This window comes from Chlamydotis macqueenii, chromosome 5 (assembly GCF_036417535.1).
Source record: "Chlamydotis macqueenii isolate bChlMac1 chromosome 5, bChlMac1.mat, whole genome shotgun sequence".
In the NCBI taxonomy this organism is placed as follows: Eukaryota; Metazoa; Chordata; class Aves; order Otidiformes; family Otididae; genus Chlamydotis; species Chlamydotis macqueenii.
The window spans coordinates 27678688-27700441 of NC_141560.1; the positions used below are offsets into that span (position 1 = coordinate 27678688).

Genomic DNA, 21754 nt, shown 5'->3' on the forward strand with positions numbered 1-21754 from the left:
TTCTGATCCTCACAGGGTGGATTTTGCATGTCTACCTGTTCCTAACTTTCACAGCTTGAGAACAGGACAATACTTGAACTTACCAGTATACAGGAACTCTAACTTTCCTGGGATTTTTTAATGATTATGTGAAGAGGGTGGATTGTACTGTCTAGCTCAAGATGTGTGGAGAGAAGAGAGATTTGGACATTGAAGCATTGACTTTGCAGTCCGGGTTTCAGGATATCCACTGTTTGGATGCCCAAAACTTGGATCTGTAGAATACTTTTCAGATGTCAATTGCATTACCTGACCTGGCTCTGGTACACATATTTTTGCAGGGAAAGGATGGACATGACTAAGGGATCTAGAGCTTCCCTATTAGAATCAACAGTAGTGTGGCCCACTACACTCTGGCAGAGGCATTTTCTACACGTCATGAAGTTCCTCTGAAAATACCATAGCTATGTTGAGATTTATAGTTATCCTTTTTTACTTGACATGTAACTGGCCACTTGTTGGTGATCAGAGCTTGTATTAAAGAAATAAACAAGGGGTTATAGAATCCTCACTTGTTTTGTGGATTCATTTTGGTCTGAAAAAAAAGCCCTTATTTTATAAAACTTTGTGGAGGAAATACATCTTCCATGAGAAAGGATTCTTAGGAATTCATAATTAATTTCAGCATACCAGAACAAGGGCATTTGCTATATGACCGATAAAAACAAGATATTTTCTCGAAGGAAGAAGTTGAAAATATCTATCAGTACAGTTGGTAGTGGTAAGTCTCATAATTCCAGTGGAAAATTATTGCTTCTTAACTGGTGGTATTTGCGTTTTTAAGATACTGGTCTCTTCGCAAGTTCAGCGTTACCAGCCTCTGTCCCTCTGTTGGAGGATTATTGCTCTATCTTTGTGTTAAATACTGCTACACCTCTCCCCCTTTTTCTTCTTTGGTGTTTTGTTTTGGTTTTTTTTAATGCTGGCAAGCTGCTGAAGTAATTAAGTTTTGGAAAGAAGAGTGGGTGTGGGTGCCTGAAAATGTTAAAGACAGGTAAATTCTAGACGTGACTTTGCATGTTGACATTTCCCAGTTAACACACAGCTTCATAGTAGATTTCTCTTGAAACTTTGCCATGATATACTGCCAGCAAATGGGAGTGGTGAAAAATACTGGGAAGACCAGTGACTGCTGAAATAACACAAAATAGTGGTGCTGTCATCACCTGTTGCCACAACATAGAATTCAACAAAAAATGCATGCAGTAGAAGACCCTAGAATATTTGACAGCATTGTGTATACAGGTCACATTCAAGAAAATATTTTAGGGTTTTTTTTTTTTTATTCTAGCTACAGATAACTCGATAATCAGTCGTTGTATTTTAGTACCCTTGGCACCAAGAGTCTGGTTCCTTACTGGTATACATTAATGGATTTCTCGGAAATGCTAGGAAGCTGCTGCCATTTTAATAAGCAGGGAATCGAGTTCTGATTATCTTTTTATATAAGGCACTTGTTTAGGGCCTCATCTTGTAATTGGGATTAATATTGGTGTTGTAATCCTGTAGTAAGTGTCATTAGTATTGATGGGACATTGGAGAAGACGAAGAAAGATGCATACAGTTTTAGATTTCTTTACAGCTCTATGCCTACTGCAATACTACTTTACTTTGATACACAAGGTTTGAATATATTCTTCTTGAGATGTCATTTGGAATTTGATTCTGTCTGCATTGTAGGGAAAAAAAGTGTTTACAAGTTTCAGTTTTGGACAGCAACAAATCAAAGATGAGATTTTTTTTTTTGTCCTGCAAAATTATTTAATTTCTGGTTACCTGTGTAAAGTACTATGAAATTGATGAGCACTGTCTGCAAATGATAAGTACAAAATTTTTAACAAAAACCCAAGTCTAGATCAACCTAATTCGAACAGTAATGTATTCTTTTGTCATCGTGTAATGTTATAACTCCTGGTACAGGAAAAAAAAAACCAAAAAACAATGTATCTGAAAATATTAGGAATATTCAAACACTGAATGAAAAGCTAAACTTCTACAGCCTTCATGTTTGGGTTTTTCAATTAAGTGAAATATTTACTACAAGGAGCTACATTTGTGAAATAGCTAATTTTGGCTCTGTAAAAGATGAAGGTTTTCTGTTGTGAAACTGGGTTTGGTACAGTTATACTTGATATTTTTGTCACTGTTTTTTCCTAGTATAGTGGAAAAATCCCATTAAATTTAATTTTCAATATTAAAGATTAAGAAGGATGAAGAAAATGTAATTTAAGCCTAAATTATAGGGACTGAAATGGGAAAAACCATTGTCTTAAGTATACTTTTAAGTAGTGTTCATTGTTAAACAGTAAAAAGAGCCTGTTTTAAGAAAATTTTTCAGTAGCTTTCTGGAATGGACTTGTGACATTTGTACAACAGTAGCTTACCTATATTTTTGGATTGTATTATATATATACAGAACTAAAGATAGTTTAAGTTTTCATTAAAATTTTATAAAGCCTTGTCAGCCATGGAGCTGTTTCACAGCCGATGGAAAAATTAGGGATTGTTCAGTTTACATTGTGGCAACTAGTGGAGAGGCTGGAAAAAAACTGTTCCAGCTATATTGATGGGAACCACAACTTTTTCAGGAAAAATTATTCAAATACAGATAAGCAAAGACAGTGCTAGAAAGCCACTTTGCAAAACTAAAATGGACACAATTTTATATGCTAAGGTACAACAATTGTTCAAACCTACATCTCATCATTATATAATTCTGAAATTTTTGCTTTTATTTGTGATCAGTTATATCGCTCTTTAGTCAGTGGCCATCTAAACTGAGCTTTCCCTTGATGGCAAATTAGCTATTATTTTTGACAAGTTTCATGTATTTCCATAAACTACATGAGATTTGAAACATAAGTTCATAGTCATAAGTAGTGTTTTACAGGATATACACTTTATTCTGGAATATATTTTGTAGAAAATATTACTCATAGATCGTGAACAAATGATTCATGAACAAACAGGAATTATTCTTCTTTGATATTTTTGAAATATTTCTGCTCATACAAACATGAAATTGAAGCCGTTGAAATTTAGTGAAGAAAATGAGGGAGAGCTTACCCTAGGATAGCTAGTCACTTTGTGACTGGATGATTCACCACAAAGAGACTACACAATACATGTTTTGCACTTCCATTTTTTCAAAGCATTGTTAAGTTCAGCAGCTATTCCAAAGCAGGCTGCCCTAGGGCTCTTAAATTCTAGTTGTTCCGTGTTTTGCAGTTATAACTTTAACAAAATTTTTACATATTTTTATTTAGTTATTTAGTATATTTTTACCCAGAAGAATGATTTATGCTCATTGATTCAGAAGGAAAACAAGGTTTTACTCTACATTATATAAATGCTTTGTAATGGTGATCTTTAGCAAGATTTCAATTCCTGCTGTTAGGCTTGTCTGTGGGCAAGCTTTTCTTTGACCTTTTTAATACTTTCTTTACAGAATTCTAGTTTTAAATTTTTGGGACCCAGAAGTGTCCCAGTCAAAGATGACATATTTTCAGTGTAGCATGGAGTAATGCATAGAAAATTACCGATATCTATATTACACATTCAGCATTGCTATGCCCATTTCTCTTTACTTTCTTCACCAGAGCTGGAACTGGTACTGTCATTTCATTATTCGTACCTTGAGATACTTCAATATGTATTTATATTGATGGTATAAAAGAAGGAAAAATTCCTTATCTCACTAATAGCTATTTAATTATTCTCAACTTTAGGAAGTTTGTGACAAATGTAAGCATACTGAATTGGTTTTTAATTCCCCCTAATTTTATTTTGTTTATCCATGTTTCTCCTTTAGTTACATATGCAAGTAGATTTAACTCCTGTTTTAAATCCAGTCTCTTAAATGAAAGCTGAAAGATGCATGCCTCTTGAAGTAAGTGATGAATAAGTCTAGCTTTCAACTATACAGTTTGGGTCAAATACTCTGCATGATAATAGAGAAGAACTTTGTGAAGAATAAAGTTGAGGTGTAATGATAATCCCTCAAGGTTCATAGGCTGTGAAAAAGTTACTTTTGCATACTACTCATCGTATAGACTTTTCATGAAGAATAAAATTTGGCTTCTAGCCATACCTGCTTGCTAGCTACTGCATGTATGTAGAGGCAGGCTACTTGACTGTTTATGTACCTCACCACAACTGTCTTTGAAGGCATGCTAACTTGTTTGGAGATGTGATTAATTAAAACTTAGGGAAGACTAAAAGGTTGATATTTTGGGAAAGAATGTGGAGATTACGAATTGGTATTACATAGAATCATAGAATCATAGAATGGTTAGGGTTGGAACAGACCTTCAAAGGTCATCTAGTCCAACCTCCCTGCAAGGAGCAGGGACATGCCTGACTAGATCAGGTTGCTCAGAGCCTCATCCAGCCTGGCCTTGAACGTTTCCAGGGATGGTGCCTCCACCACCTCTCTGGGCAACCTGTTCCAGTGTTCTACAACTCTCATTGTAAAAATTTTTTTCCTAATATTCAATATAAATCTACCCCCCTCTATTTTAAAACCATTATCCCTCGTCCTATCACAACAGGCCCTACTAAACAGCCTCTGCCCATCTTTCTTGTAGGCCCTCTTGAGGTACTGGAAGACCGCTATCAGGTCTCCCCGGAGCCTCCTCTTCTCCAGGCTGAAAAGCCCCAACTCAGCCTGTCCTCATAGGAAAGGTGCTCCAGCCCTCTTATCATCTTCGTGGCCCTCCTTTGGACTTTCTCCAGCTGGTCCATGTCCTTCTTATGTTGGGGGCTCCAGAACTGGACACAGTACTCCAGGTGGGGTCTCACCAGGGCAGAGTAGAGGGGGAGAATCACCTCCCTCGACCTGCTGGCCACACTCCTCTTGATGCAGCCCAGGATGCAGTTGGCCTTCTGGGCCGCAAGGGCACATTGCCTGCTCATGTTGAGCTTCTCATCCACCATCACTCCCAAGTCCTTCTCCTCAGGGCTGCTCTCAATCCATTCCCCGCCCAGCCTGTATTTGTGCCTGGGATTGCCACGACCCAGGTGCAGGACCTTGCACTTGGCCTGGTTGAACTTCATGAGGTTGGCACTGGCCCACCTCTCCAGCCTGTCAAGGTTCCTCTGGATGGCATCCCTCCCTTCCAGCATGTCGACAGCACCACACAGCTTGGTGTCGTCGGTGAACTTGCTGAGGGTGCGCTCTATCCCACTGTCCATGTTGCCGACAAAGATGTTGAACAGGGCCAGGCCCAACATGGACCCCTGAGGGACGCCACTCGTGACTGGTCTCCACTTGGACATTGAACCATTGACCATCACTCTCTGAGTGCGGCCATCCAGCCAACTCCTTATCCACCAAGTGGTCCGTCCATCAAACCCATGCCTCTCTAGTTTAGAGAGAAGGATGTTGTGTGGGACAGTGTCAAAAGCTTTGCACGAGTCCAGGTAGATGATATACATTGCTCGTCCCTTGCCGATGCCGTCACCCCGTCATAGAAGGCCACCAAATTGGTCAGGCATGATCTGCCCTTGGTGAAGCCATGTTGGCTGTCACCAACCACCTCCTTGCACTCCATGTGCCTTAGCATAGTTTCCAGGAGGATCTGCTCCATGACCTTGCCAGGCACAGAGGTGAGGCTGAATAGCCTGTAGTTGCCCAGGTCCTCCATGTTCCCCTTTTTAAAAATGGGGGTTATGTTCCCTCTGTTCCAGTCATCGGGGACCTCACCAGACTGCCACAACTTCTCAAATACGATGGCCAGTGGCTTAGTAACTTCATCCGCCAGTTCCCTCAGGACCCGCAGATGGATCTCATCAGGTCCCATGGACTTGTGCACCTTCAAGTTCCTCAGATGTTCCTAAACCTGCTCTTCCAGTACAGTGGGCGGTTCTTCATCCTTCCAGTCCTTGCTTGTGCCTTCCACAGCTTGGGTGGCGAGACAAGAGCCCTTATCGGTGAAGACTGAGGCAAAAAAGTCATTGAGTACCTCAGCCTTCTCTGTGTCCTGGGTAACCAGGACACCGGTTTCCTTCTGGAAGGGGCCTACATTCTCCTTGGACTTTCTTTTGTCACCTACATACCTATAGAAGCCCTTCTTGTTGTTTTTGACATCCCTGGCCAGATTCAATTCCATCAGGGCTTTAGCCTTCCTCACCTGATCCCTGGCCACTCGCACAGCCTCTTTGTAGTCCTCCCAGGCTAACTGTCTCCGCTTCCACCCTCTATAGGCTTCCTTCTTTACTTTCAGTTGGTCCAGGAGCTCCTTGCTCATCCACGCAGGCCTCCTGGCCTTTTTGCCCGACTTGTTCTTCATCGGGATGCACCTCTGTTGAGCTTGGAGGAGGTGCTCCTTGAATGTGGACCAACTTTCCTGGGCCCCTCTTCCCTCCAGGGCCGCCTCCCATGGCACTTTGCCCATCAGGTCCCTGAAGAGGCCGAAGTCTGCCCTCCTGAAGTCCAGGGCAGAGAGCTTGCTGTGTAGTTTCCTTGCTGCCCCGTGGATCTTGAACTCCACTGTGTCGTGGTTGCTGCAGCCAAGGCTGTCCTTCAGTTTCATGTCCCCTGCCAGTCCCTCCCTGTTGGTGAGCACAAGGTCTCTCTCTACATACACAGAAAGAGATCAAGGGGTAGTTCAGACTACAGAATCAGTTTTTGAAACCTTTCTGCTTTGTATGTGTATCTTTTATATAGTTGGGTTTTTTTTTTCTGTTTTTAGCTAATCCTTTGTGAAAGGTGCTAACCCAAAATCCAGAGAATTTGAAGAGGTGTTCTCCATTTACCTCAGTGGCTTTGTATAATGGCCTGTGTGATCAAGTACCAATAACTTGAGTCACTCTAGCTGCTGTGTTAAACAGCTTTTTTATTCCACAAAGGTCCTAGTCTGATGATACAGGTATTTAGTGCAGTCCCGACTATGGGACTGTAACATACAAGAACTGCTTATTTATCCTGCAGCAATGACAGAACTTTCTCCTTAGTCAACGTCATACTGGAAATTGGTGTGCATTCTGTGCTAAGTAGAGAGATCTTTAAGTACTGGGATCTATGTAAAAAATGGTACTGGGTAGGGCAGGTATTTGACTTTCTGTACAAAGAGTGCCACAGCTCCTGGGAGTCCAGCATACTGTACAAGCCAAAGAGTTGCTTGCTTGCTTTCCAGTTTTCTTTGAGATTCCTTGTTGAGTGATATTTATTCATTGCAGTGTTGAGGAGTACACAAAGAACCATAAATAACTAAATCTAAGCTCAGGAACCATTCCATTTTGACTCTCAAATACTAAGCAATTTGTAACTTTTGCAGATAAATCCAAAATAATACTGCCTCAGGTAGTATTTCCAGAGTGAGACCAAAGATTTTTTTGAAGTCCTGTATTTAATATTTTAAATTTGCATTTTGTTGGAACTCTTGTACTGGTATAGTCCTTAAGGACAGGTCAGAAGGCTTATAGACTGTTGAATGTGTGACAAAGAGGCCATAAAGAATCTGGTCAGATGTAGCTAATTAAAGGTAAATGAAGGACAGCTGCTTTTTATGTTTCCAGCACATCTTTGATCTGCTCTACCCCTCAGACCTCTGTGGACAAGGTAGTTAAATACAAACTAGGAGGCCTATTTTAAAGACATTAAAGCCCTCCAGGGCAATTGAGTGACAGTCCAAGCAGCCATAAGCTGTTTGCTTTATTCATTAGAGAACTTTAAATGTGTCAAGAAATAGAATAATGTCTGTGCTCTTAGATCAGCATTAGCAATGAAGATTACAACAGCTCTGGGACACATGAATGGGCAAATGTCTTATGAAAACAAGTTTATTGAGAAGCATTTTACTATAACAGCAAAGAAAATATAGGTTACACATTCTCATTGCAGGAATATTGATTCAATATGCATTGAAATACCTAAAGCTGTAGTGACACAAACATCATGTAACCCAGTACTGACCTCAGTGGTCCCTTCAATCATGTTTTAAAAAACTTACTTTTCAGATACACATGATGGAAAGAATATGTCATATGTGAGTGACATAACAGCATGTCATACTTGCTGAAGATTTTATGGAGAATTTACACAATATATAGCCTTTCACTTGTGTCTAGAGACTCAGATACTTAAGTTTGTAAATTGCAAGTGTTTATTTTATAAGTTAAAGCTTTAATGGCAACACAACATCAGTAAAGGATGTAGAAAGACTAAATAAAGGAAAAAAAAAAAACAGTTAGCTATATAAAGAACTCCTTATTGATGGTCGTTTTGGAAAAAGTGACTGCCCAGAAATATTTGCAAGTTCAGCTCAGTGTATTTTTTGAGTATTGTTTGATATCTCAGTTTTTTTATTCTTGTTTGGTAAACAGGAATTTAAATTGAAATTAAGGTGAAGCAAACATTCTAAATGATAAATTCTGGAGATACATGCCATATTCCCTCAGTAATATTTAAGAAATTAGAGAAAATATTTGCCTCTTTTGTGTTATGTGCTATGTTTTGCTCCATTATCTTTTGTGTCAGTTCCTAAATGTTGCATTGTTTGACTGCACAATCAAACTCTTTGTTGTATTCAGCTCCACTGGAACAGGTTTTTGTATTTTAAAACCAAGTAGAATGAAAAGTTTGGAATTTTAAAGTGGTCATGTCAACTGGCTTTTTGACTATGCCGTAAATGCAAATTTCATAGATCTTACCATACAAAGAACATTTCTACATGGCACTTTACCTCAAAAAGACTCTATATGAGTAGTGCAGTTGGAATTGCTTGCCTATGAAGGTGTTGTATGCCATTGAAGTCTGGAAGAATCTTTCTTACAGGGAGATGTAGATGTAGTAGAAAATCCTCTGTGTCTAGCCACTGACTCTTTCTGGGTGATTTGACATTTCCTCCTAGTCTTACTATAGATTTATTTAACTATACATAATTTAAAACTAACTTGATCCTCTAAATTGTTGTAGATTTGCTTAACGGCAGATATATAAGTATTTCTGTGGCCAAGTCATAGACATGAGGTTAATCAAGTTGGTAGATCTGTGAACCAAGGACTTAAATTTTTTAATTTTAAAATAAGCAGCAGATAAAAAATTCAAATTGAACTGGAAGATGGCCTTTGTTTTTACTCAACAAACACTACTCAGAGAACGTAAATGAGCATTGAGCAGTTTAACTGAAGGACATTAAAAGAGTCAGTGAGCTGTGTTCTAGGCAACAGTAAGTGTAAAGATGCTGACAGCGTGAGCATAATATACTGATTTGACTGATTGTGCCAAAAACATTGTGAAAAGCAAACAATGAATAAATTTGTGCTAAATTTAGAGTAGTTTGCATATGTACTTTAAACATTAAAACTATATTTTTTTTTTACCCAGAGGCAAGATATACATTAGTAAATTATTACAGAATTCTGCTATATATAAGATAGGTACATATTGAGGTTTGAGAACCCATGGTTTTGGCTAGCATGCTTAGACCCGTTCCACTCACATTGAATCTACATGTATCAGCTTGGCTGTGTGTTAGACTGGAAAAAAACCCCACGTATTATGGTAGCACTACTGTGAAAGGGAAATACAATAGCTTGATAGGATCATTTATCTTCAATTTAAAGATACAATAAAAATAAGTCAGAAAGGGAACTAAAATATAGCAATAATCTTAGTTTTTTTAACAACCTTTATTTTTTTAACAAAGTACCTGGGACATCAAAACAAACATTAAGACCTTCACAATGTGTTCCTTATTGCTGCATTGCAAGTGTTTATTACTAGAGAAACCTCTCAATATTTGTATATGTATGTATTATCGCAAGGTGAAATTTGCCCTTTCAAAGGCTATAAGGGTTTTTTGCATGTGTGCGTAGGCATAATTGCAGCTTAGATTTTAATATCTTGCATTCACAGCATGACTATTTAAGAAGAGCCATACAATTTTCTCTCTTTATTCACTTAACTGCTATAACCCAGTTTTCAAGCTCAGGAAAAATAATAGATTATAATTACTTTTCTCTTATATTTGCAATAGAACTGAACAGTTTACCATCTAGTAATAATAATGCTTTCTTCAGCTGTGCAGGGAGCAGTGAAATCATGCAGGTACTAGGTGAGCGTTGTCAGCACCAAAGATGAGCAGATTGAACTGCCTGATCTGAGTATTGAGAATGAGCACATTATTCCCAACACTGCTATTCCTCAGCTTCCAGATAGCAATGCCACGCTGACAGGTTGCATCTATTAAAGAACACTGTTACCTAACAAGATGCTGAGCATGACATAGCTCCTTCTGTAGGCATGCAAAAGCCTTCTTCTTAAGTGCCTGAGGTAACAATGGTAAACCAAGAGCTCCTCCTGGGATTGATTGTGATCAACTAACACATTTTTAAACACAGGCATCCTTGTCCACACCAAGGGAAAAGTCATATTCAACATCTTGTCTAATTAACATGTTTTCTAGTGTATTTTTTCAGTGTAGAAAAGGTCTCTAAGGAAGAATGACTCATGAATGCAACATTGCCATTATGGAGTACTTTTTGGAGTAACTTTCCATTTCTCCACATTTTCTAAGGAAAGCATTGATTTGGCTCATTACCTAAAAGGTTAATTAATGTTTGTGAGGAGCTCCAGAGTACCATTAGTTAATCCCATACCACATCGCTAAATAGAATCCTGGGCAAGAGTTAAAATAAATTAAGTGAAGACTAATATGTAGATCTTTTCCAGTGTAGTCCATGCATACCTCTGTACAGTTTTCCTTGGAGCCTACTTGACGCACATTACGATTGAGACAGGCACAATATGTGACTGCCTCCCTAGGACAGGAGCGGGCCTTGGCTGCACACATATTGCAGCGAACCTAACGTTTTGTGGACTTTTCTGGGGGAAATGTACCCTTGCAGAGCAGGTAAAAGCTTTATGTGTCTGTGAAGATGGAGTGGGACAGCAGGCTAATAGAAATTAGCCTATGTAGAATTGACTGCAGGGATACTTCTTTCCAGGCATTGATTATTCTTCATATAATGCTGTTACAATAAGGAAGGTTCCATGCTTCGTTTTGTGAAATAAAATGTTTTAGCCAACAGACAAGCAGATTTGAGAAGAATTTGTCATTGTTTTTATTAGAATACAAAGATCAACACAAGATTCTTTCTGTCCAACATATATTCTCAGAAGGAAATGTATAGTACACATAAAATATTTATGATCATTTCTTACATTGTGGCTATGTCTATGTAAAAGCCAAAATAAATACCAACTGTTCCAGCTATACAATATACACTGCCTGATGTGTTTATTGCCACATTTTCTATGCATAGTCTGGTCCCGATCGAGGCTGAACTACGACACTAGTCTCCTTTCTGTTGTGTTTCTCCAGTGATTGTTATTCCAGAGAAATGAGTAACACAAGAGGAGGAGGGTGCATAATGACTTCTACGCTGCAGAGGGTTGTCTGAACTAATACATGGATCATGCACTACATCTCTTGAATCTGTGTTGGAATCTGTGTTCAGGGTGTACTATGCAGAAAACATGTAAAGGGTGAGCTACTCAAGTTTCTTTGAAAGACAAATCAGTGTGTATCCCAGGCACTTCGCACTTTTCAGTTCGTAGCTTTAAGGATCAAAGAAGAGCTGACTGCAAGAATTTGTCTCCTAAGGAAGACCGAAGCCATAAGGATTCTATTTTTTATCTATGCTATTTAGCAAGTACTATTAGCTAGATTTCATTCTTTTTCTCCCTATTCAGTGAATGGACAAAGTATGAAAACAGTTGGGGAGATGTGGAGAACTATAATCCTGTGCTGCTGAAATCTCAAACTTTCACTTTTTGTCAGATGGATAATCAGAGCACATTTTAAACAGAGTCATACTATTCTCAGGCTGTGTTGGATGATTATTGATGCCACATTTGTGTGTGTGATGGAATAGAGGAACTAAGAGCAAAGGAACTCAAAATACCCACCAGTCACCAAAATGTTTGCGTTCAAGAGATGTATATGAAAGTTGCCAGTTTGAAATTTTATGTGTGAATCTTGTAGAGGGAAATGTAACATAATCCATAATGGGAAACCATTTAAAACCAGAAGATATTAGTTGTAAAAGGACAAATGCTCTACTGAGGTGGGTTGGTTTGGAGGTCAGTATTTTCTGTCATTTTATTCCCTCCATGGGCTCAGTTAATGAGCAGAATGTTTTACATAATAGAATTCTGGACTCCCTCCTCAGTTGTTGATATTCCACTTGTGTACGCTCAGAGGATGTCAATGATGACAGCTGGTTATTTCTTCAACACACAGATTTTTGATTATGTCTTGTTTTATGGTTAGTATCCAGTTTTCACAAAGAATGTTTTCCCACCCAGAAGACAACAAATGTTGGACTGACCTAGTAATTGTTCCTTCCTATACTTCCTTTGGGCTCTTGTTCAGCTAGTTGGATCCGAGTTGTTTTAAATATAATTAGGCCATCATAAATCACTCTGGGTTAGTTCACATGTGATATCACCAAAGAGACCCAATGGGACAATTGGAATATGTTTTTGGACAATCTGTCTGTAGCTATGTTAACTACTTTATCATCAAAATAAAGTTTGTAAACAGTAGTCTTTACAGTGTGACAAGTTAAAATATCTTGTACCCTGATGTAGCTATTCAGCAAATTAGATTTTCATAGTGCTAATTGAATTTGTCACAAAGCTGATGAACATTAGCTAAAGAAAGAGCAATATATTTTATTTTGTTGAGCACATCTCAGAGTGCTTATAATTCAGTAAGGCCACCACACTTTCTGGGCAGGCTATCAAGTAGGATGTTGTAATGTTTTGCATGACTACTACAGTAGATGGAAAAATGTAGCTTGTGTTTGTAGCTGTTCCATTAGCATTTTGCACAGTGTGCGCTCCTTCGGTGCTTTTCAGAGAGCTGTGCCATAATCCTAGCATCTTTTGAAGCATTATTCCTGGTGAAATCAAGTAACTATACACAATTTAAAACCTAGTGCATAATTAAATGATGAGACAAAGGAAAGACTGAGAAAGGCAGATAACCAATAGAACCCTGAAGTTATCAAAACAGAGCTCTTGCCAAGGACCTTGGAATTCATCTGATTCAGTTGCTGGAAAAATGCCTGAATTAAAAGTTATCCTATGAGGACCAAGAAAATAGAGCCAAATTCTGGCACTGTACACTTTTCTCCCAAAATGGACATTAAGGCTGCAAAAACAGAATAGGGTGAACAACCCCTGGCCCCATGCTTGGCCCCCTACTGTAGGCTCTATCTGCCAAAACAAGATGGAAAAGAAGATCAAAAACCATGGGGCAGGGGGAGAAGAAGTTGGAAAAAGAGGGTGGTTGGAAAGGAAAAAACTCATAGGCTGTGCCCCCTGCTAGCACTGAAACACTCCACTGCAGCTTGACTTGCAAAGCACCTGTTGGCAGCTGTTGGAGTAGTTTATAGGTTTTGGGACAGAATCAGGATAGAAAACTTCTCGTCTGTGTTCTCTATGTATGTGATATGTGATTTGGCCTTATTTTAGTAAAATATAAATCATTCCTAGGCAATAAATATACCTGCTCAGCTATAACAACAGCTTTTGCTTTCTAGAAAAAAATATCACAAATATTAAATAACATGTTTTTCAATGACTCTCCTTAATACTAATGTTAATATTCTTTGGCTGATATCACCTATGTTGTCTTCCTTTTATCCAGAACTGAAAAACAAAATGATGTTTCGTGGAGTAGAAAGAAAATACGACAAATCAATGGTCGTAAATATTAACCTGATACTGTCATTTGAATACAGTGGCAGGAGGCTTGGTGTAAGGGGTTATCTGGCCAGTTTTATGTTTTATAAGCTTTATATGTAACAGTGGAATGATAGAGTTGGAAAATTGTATATGTCAAATTAGAACTCTCAGCAAGTATTTTACATCAAGAGTTTAGTTTAAACATTTCCTTCAAAAACTTTCATGTAAATCCCTGTTCAAATATATTTAGTTGAAAATTTTATCTTTACAGTTTATATATGTAGTTCTTTTTATTATCTCTGCACATTGATAGGTCTCAAAAATGCACTTTTACTGTGGTCCTGATAAATACATTTTTAATTGTATGTTTGCTGTTTGGAATGAGGGGGTGATCGACAAAATGGACAGAGGAGTAGGCAAGCCTAGAAAATTTTAGCAAATACGGAGAAGCTCTGAAGGTCCTTCTTGCCTGATGTATGCCAGAGAGCATGGAAAAACATGGGTGGTAAACTTCTGGACTTTTCACGAGGTGTCAGGTGGGTGGAAAAAAGTAACAGAACCAACTTTGAAGCCAATGCTGGCAGGTGCATTTGGGATCTTCCAGATCTCTTCTTTCTTGGCATTCCCCCCTTGCTATTCACACCCTCCATTTTGCGTGTGGAAAGTCCCCAGCATGTAAATTTAGGTGCTCATGATGAGTGGGAAGGGGAAAAGTCAACTACGCATCAGCATCAGCACAGAACAGGACAGGATGAGAACGAGTAAGGCTGCAGGTCAGATAGCCAGCTCAGGAATCAGCTGACATTTTAACATCAAATTTGTCTGAGCCTCCAGCACTGTCTTGTATAACAGCAGTGTCTTTAGGGATTAGTCTTTTATGACAAAGAATCCAGTGCCAACCTGAACTCCTTCCTTCGGTACTTTCAGCAAGACTTAATGAATTTATTTATGATGCCGTTCAAACGTTCCCAGTGTTCTTAAGTCAGAAAGCTGAGCAAAAACTACTATTCAATTGACCACATAGCTTAAGTCCTCATTTTCCCCACTATAATGGACAACTAGCACCATTTACTGTCTAAAATCCCTGACAGTTCCAATATACTATAGAAGAATATGTTTAATATAGAATCATATAATAATCTGGGCTGGAAGGGACCTTTAAAGGTCATCTAGTCCAACCTCCCTGCAAGAAGCAGGGACATCTTCAACCAGATCAGGTTGCTCAGAGCCCCATCCAACCTGGCCTTGAATATTTCCAGGGATGGGGCATCTACCACCTCTCTGGGCAACTTGTTCCAGTGCTCCACCCCCCTCATTGTAAAAAATTTCTTCCTTATATCCAGTCTGAATCTACCTCCCTCTATTTTAAACCCATTACCCTTTGTCCTATCGCAACAGGCCCTGATAAAGGGTTTCTCTCATCTGTCCTATCAGCCCCCTTTAGGTACTGGAAAGCCACTATAAGGTCTCCCTGAACCTTCTCTTCTCCAGGCTGAACAGCCCCAAGTCTTTCAGCCTGTCCTCACAGGAGAGGTGCTCCAGTCCTCTGACCATCTTCATGACCCTCCTCTGGACTTGCTCCAACAGGTCTTATATACGAGCTATATAAGTACTGTATCATCAGTGATGCATTTGGGGTTTTACTTTACTTTTCAAACGTAAAAAACTATTGAAGTAAATAAAAATTAAAATATTGTTTGTACAAATGTTTACTAGGCCTTTTTATTATTATTTTACAGGTCTTGTAGAAATTTGCCTGATGCATCCTCTTGATGTAGTGAAAACAAGGTAAGATTCTGCTTGAACAGGTTTTGTTGACACTGGAAGATATCCAGATTAGGAGCTGTCAAAAAATACAATGCTAGAACTTCTCCAAGTAAGATACCGTGTGCCTTTAATGGCATTTATATTTACTTACCTGTATCTACAGCATTTGACAGATGGAATTTGAATAGCGTGACACATTTCTGATTAAAGGTCATCTAAAGGTGTTAAATCTGGTTTATGACATGTATTTTTAATGTTGTAACAAAATCTTATAACCTGAAGAGGACTATATTTAAATTTGCTTACTATATAGATCATCTGCAGTAGTGTTTTTATATGTAATTGTGAAAGACCATATTGGCTCCAAAATAATTTTCACAGAATTTTGAGACCTAACAAAAATAATAAAATAAGGTGTTCCATATTCTCTCTGTCAGCTAAGTAACTTCATGGTTTTATTTTTTTTATCTTTTTATCTGTCCCTATTTTCTTTTCTGAATATTTGTGCTTACGTGAGTATAAATTATTAAGTGACCTGGAAAATTTGTTCAAATGAAGTGTTTTTTAGTGTTGGCTATTGAGATGGAAAAAGAATAGTTGTGTTTCTAATTTCTTGAATGTCTTTTTACTTTTCTATGCTTTTTAGTTTTCATATCAATTCATAAGTGAGTGTTACCATACATGAAAAGCAAGCCAGATTGCAGAAGCGTGCCATAAGGAGGAAAAAAAAATTTCATGCCATGTGTGTTACATGTAATGCCAATAATTACCATACTGTGCTCTAGGTCTGTCGTGTAGGTAGAAGAGCTTCACCAGGAGATTAAGCAGCCCCAAACAAATGATGAGGACAGCTGTGGTCTCTGAAATATGGTTGAAGTAGTCAGTTATGACTTGAGATTCCAGTTCCAGTTAGCCAATGTGTGAGCTCATTGTGGATGTACTTTTTGCTTCTGTTTAAATCACATTCTGGGGTTTGCCTAAGACCTTGAGATGCACTTTTCTGCAGCTTGCATTTTGCAGAAGGAGGCCATCTGTCTGTGGTCATTGCCCAACACCAGAGGACAGTAAGGCAGGCTCCATCCACATTAACTGCTGCTGAGGTGCTGTAGGTACTCCTCAGCACCTGTAGCTTGCTCAGGCAAGCCGTCTGTGTGCCTTCATAATATGCAATATACTGATTGACGTAGAGACAATACACCTGGTAGTTTCAAGGGTCCTCTCTTAGCCAGCCAGTGCCACTGAGAGCTTGCTATTGAAACAAGGTTTACATAAAAAGATGAAAATTAAGGGATCAGAAACAGGGTACAAGCAAAACAAATACAAGATCAAATTTAAAAAAAAAAAATCTGTCTTATTTTGTTGTCATGTGGTCCTCATGGGATGTGCTTTAGTGACTTAATTTTGGCAGGTTGTGTAACTCGCCTATAGCTGTCAAGCTTTTGGTTTTACCTCTTCCTGTTTTCCTCTTTGTACTAAACCAGGATTCATGTTCTTCCGTAGCATAAATGTAGCATCAGTGATTTACTTTTCATGTCTTTGATGCCCTTGAGGTTGTCATCCTACACATCCTCATGCCTCCAGTCTTGGTTGAAAGAACTTAATACATACGCTTAGAATCATTCATTATTTAGGACATGCCACGTATCATATATCATAAAAAAGCATTAATTGCACAGCTGTTCTACTAAACTGGCAATCAAGAGATGTACTTTCAGCTTTCTGATAGAAACCAGTCATACAGTGGACTCTCAGAATATAAAGACAGATTTCCCCATTTCTATTCCATATTTTACTGATTTTGTCATACTTTTGGTAGTGAAAATGCTAATCAGATCTGAGATCCAGAAATGGAAAGCATTAAAGAGTGTACAAGGATGTTTGTGAAGTTGTAACCGTTTAAAAAAAAATAGTAAGAATTAGGAACTATTACTATGTGAAATCTGAGTCCATAAACACTGGAATTAAAGAAGAAAGCAGGAAAAAATGAAAGAACAGTAGGTGTACAGGAGAAATCAGATTATGGATCATGGTGAAACCAAGAGGCTGAAGCAAGTAAAAAAGCCATTAAGCAAATTTCTTCCTTTGAAGAAACTTCAAGTGAAGTTAAGTCAACTCTTCCATTGAGTTAGCTGCAACTCTTTGCAGAAGTGGGCAGCGCCCAAGTGATAGTTTTTTCTGTGTTTTATTGATGCAGATGTATTCAGAGATATTACACATATTTTGCTGTAACTTTTCTGCTGATCTTAGCAAATGTTAGTACTTGAAAATACTTACCTTTTGAAAGTCAATGACAAAACCAAGAATAGAATATCCTTTGATCTCATCTGTCATTCCATTCTATGTTCCTAATATGATGCCACTTCCTTTCATTTGATAATGCTCCAAATTTACTATAGCAGATTAATTCTTTGATGACCTTGGAGAAGTTCAAATGAAACATTGTTTTAATTCTCAACTTTGGATTTAGAATGTTTTGTAATATATTTTCATTTACTTTATTCCTTTGTTGCAGTGCCTCTAGGGACTGCAGTGCACCTACTTTTTTCCAACATGATATTGATAATCTGTCATTTCCTAATCAATTGTAGCTATTACAGTTTTGGTGGGTTTAGGGTTTTTTTTCCTTATGGTTAGGTGAAAGGATATATCGAAGCACAATTTGTTGATTAGTTCTTACTATGTTTTGAGTTTCCTGCCTTTTTCATATGAGGTGTTCGTTTGGTGGAAAGAGTCCTGTGGCCTTTTCAAACTAGTAGAATCTCGTTTGATCTAAGTTAGCATTCTAAAGAAGTTTAGGGAAGATGCCAAAGGCTCACATCTAGTGGACTGGTGGCTTAGCATCTTTGCTTCATTGATTGTTTTTTTGTGTGTGTATGTGTATGTTTTTGATAAAATAATTGGAGAGAAAAAAAAGCTCCTGTCAGAGATTATTTTGAAAGCCTTGAAAATTATTTGGCTCTTTTGTGACAACATTTTGCAATATCTGTTTCTGTGTTTAGTGATTTTCTATTATTCTACAGTAACAATGCTAGACTTGTTTTTCTCCTCACATCAAGGCAGGAGCAATATGTATAGATAGATATAAAATAAATGTTTATGAACTATAGACAAGCCAAATGCTTAATGGAGTGGTTTTTGCTAAATGTACATTTGAAAATAATTTTATTCTGTTTTCTATTAAAACACAAAAGATCATTACTTTAAGAAATTCATGTGAGTGAGCTAATTAGATGGAGATGACTATGATCTATTGTTTTAGCTCTACGAATCTCATTCTTTGAAATACAACTCTTTTCTCAATTACAAGACCTATTGGTATAGTTTCTGATTAAAGACTTTAAAAATTATATAAAACTTTTAATGTCTCAGTATAACAGAGAATCTGATAGCTGTTTTATTTATCAGTAGCTCTTATGATGAATTTATCTATTTGCAGATTAAATAAAGTACTGAATCTCTGTTCTTGTCCTTCTAAATACAAGTTTTAAATAATTTGGTAAGGGTTTATGTGTGTGCCTATGTATGAGCAGGGAGAACAGTAGCAAGCAAGAGTTTTCTGGTACAGATACAGTCAAGACGTAGAAAGTCTACTTTTTAATTAAGAAACCTAGATGATCTTTCTTTACTGGGAAGTGAGGAGAAAAGTGTCTTAGTCTGGATAAAGAATTGGTTTTGCTTATTTTGGGCCCTTTTTTGGGTCTTAAGTGTAGTGCAGACTGTAATGTCATTTTTATCCATCAGATGTACGAAAGGGTGTGTGGGATCATGATAGATGCATTGTTGTATATGTTACTTTAAAATTAAAAATAGTGAAGTGCTTTTCCAGATAGTTTATCCTTTGTGTTCTAGCGGCAGATGTTTTGGCTGAAGCAAATGTACAAAAATCAGAACTTAATAACGTTTAATTGTTGGAAAATTAATACTTGTGCAGCAGCTCACAGGTGGAGTTGGTGAGAGAAAGGAAGAGAATTACAGGGAGTTGTATGAAGACACAGGAAAGCTAATGTTGTTTGAGGGATCAGTCAAGCAAGCCTGACTGATAACTGGAGGATGTTACTGTGGTCTGTCTGATGGCTCCAGGTTATGTTCTGATGTAGTCCTATAGCACTGAGTAGCTTGACTTTTCAGAAAAAGAAAAAAAAAAATTTAAAATTTTGCTCCTACTGGGTTGCTAGCATAAAACTGACATTTCAGGAGGTTGATAAGTTCTGAACTACATGCACTAACATATAATTTGCTTCACATTTTAACACCTCAAAAAATGCATGCAACCAAGAGTGCTATTGCAAAATTAGAACTATGACTAGAAATAAAATTTTGGCTGATATTTCCTCATATTTATAAGTTGTTTACATTTATATCTGCTTTCTCTTTTTCATTGATTACCACTAGTATTTATACAGATGAGTTTTAGTGACTCCACTGTTCTTGAAAACAAATTTTAAAGTTGCCTGTGCAAGTATTCATACATATGTGAAACATATATTGAAGCAGAAGTAGTAATTTTGGATGTGACTTGGTATTGTGTAGTTAGGAAATGGAAACCATACTTGTAATTTTTTTTAACAGTTGTCTGCATGACAGAATTTAGTAGAAAACAAATATAAAGAAATGTATGATTAAGTGCTTTCAAATAATAAAGAAAAAATAACAAGGCATCACCAAAAACTTTCAAATACATAACACATTTGAAAATATTTGTGTCTGAAAGTCCTATGAACAGAAAACATGTTATGTGGATTAGATGAATCATTTACTTATCTCTTTCATTTTGACAGTAATTTGACATCAGTATATGTTTTGGGACAAATATTGGAAAGAAAGATGGTTTCTCTCATGTCAGACTACTTCAAAATTTTGCTCTAGATCTGTGTTGACTTCAGTGAAGATACGTTAGTTCATATTATTTGAGGATTAAGCGTTTTTTACTTCCAGACCATGTGTTCGAAGAGTGGTAAATGTTATCATAAGCCAACCATCTAAAGGACTTGGAGGAAGTCTAGTTTATTATTTTATCAGGAGAATCATCAGGGTAACTTGTGTCCTAACAAATTAAACATATATTCAACAGGCAGTGTTTTAGTACTTCTCTGGTTAATCCAAATAACGACAGTTCCAGATTATTTTAATTTTTTTTCTTTTTATTTAAACAATCTCTTCTATTTTCAGACATAATTACATATTCATAACACAGCCTCACATTGGGATGGGTGTGCTATTTGGAAAACTATGTCTAAGAGAGACACAGAAGACATTTTTCAAAAGCATTTACTTCAGTTTATCAGGAGAGTAAGTTAATAAGTGTAACTTGTTCTCCTGATCCACCTATTTGACCTCTCTGTTTTTTTTCCTTAAAGCTGTTTCTCACCTTTGGCAGAATCTGGGGAAGTCCATGCAGTCCATGTTGCTTGTACTTCTACATCTTTTTACACAGTTCAGTGTTAGATCAGCATCTTGATGTGAACTGACTTTCCATGTTATATGTGATACCAACATTAAAAAAAAATTAGATCAATAATTCACCTTAGAAACTTTGGAGAAAATTTTCATCTCGTAATGACAGAGATTTAATGATTTGCCAGTCTTTCTGCAAAAATCTAGACCGACATCACGGATCTAAAGCCCCAGATTTAGAAAATAATTTGGGATATAAGTCCAGATTTGGACTCTGCATTACAGACCCATTTCTAGTTAGCAAATGTTCTGCTGATTTGTGTGCATGTTTATCCATTTTGTTCCTTTGTTCCAATTCTGTCATTTTGGTCTTATTAAAAAAGTTCAGCTTACTACATGTGTTTCCGATCTCATTCCATCTGTTGTTTTGCAAGAGCTACTTCCTTTATACCATTAATTCCTCTTTGATTTCTGGTCTTTATTGTTTGAGTGAGCAGTAGTGGAGCCTGTTTCTGAAAAACATTGGTTTAAGGAAGAGTTCATTGTCCTTATACATTGTTACCATTTCCAAATGACCATGGCTCAGTTGCTTCGCATCAGGCCATGTTAAGTTCACATTACTTGATGCAAACTGCTTGAGATAGATTTGTAACAGTTTTAAGCAGAAAACAGTCTTCCTATCCTGGGAAAATTATCAGGATAGCAAACAATTCTGTATCGGAATGAACAGTTCAACTCTCAGAAGACTGTTATAAAAACAATGAGTTTTGGCCAACGAAACTCTTAATTTAATTAATTTTGAATTTTGGAAGTTTTTACTTCTATTGCTTTTTTTCTTTTCAACTACTTTTAAGT

At 37.4% G+C, this 21754-nt stretch overlaps 1 protein-coding gene across 4 annotated transcripts in view; it reads left to right on the top strand.

The window, feature by feature from the left end:
• Window positions 1-21754, top strand: part of SLC25A21 (solute carrier family 25 member 21) — a 265783-nt gene that overhangs the window by 134452 nt on the left and 109577 nt on the right. For all 4 annotated transcript variants that reach the window (XM_086748890.1, XM_086748889.1, XM_086748892.1 and 1 more), the window contains one exon: window positions 15478-15526. In XM_086748890.1, coding sequence (XP_086605016.1) covers window positions 15498-15526 — 29 coding nt within the window. In that variant the 5' untranslated portion in view covers window positions 15478-15497. The remainder of the gene's footprint in view (window positions 1-15477; window positions 15527-21754) is intronic.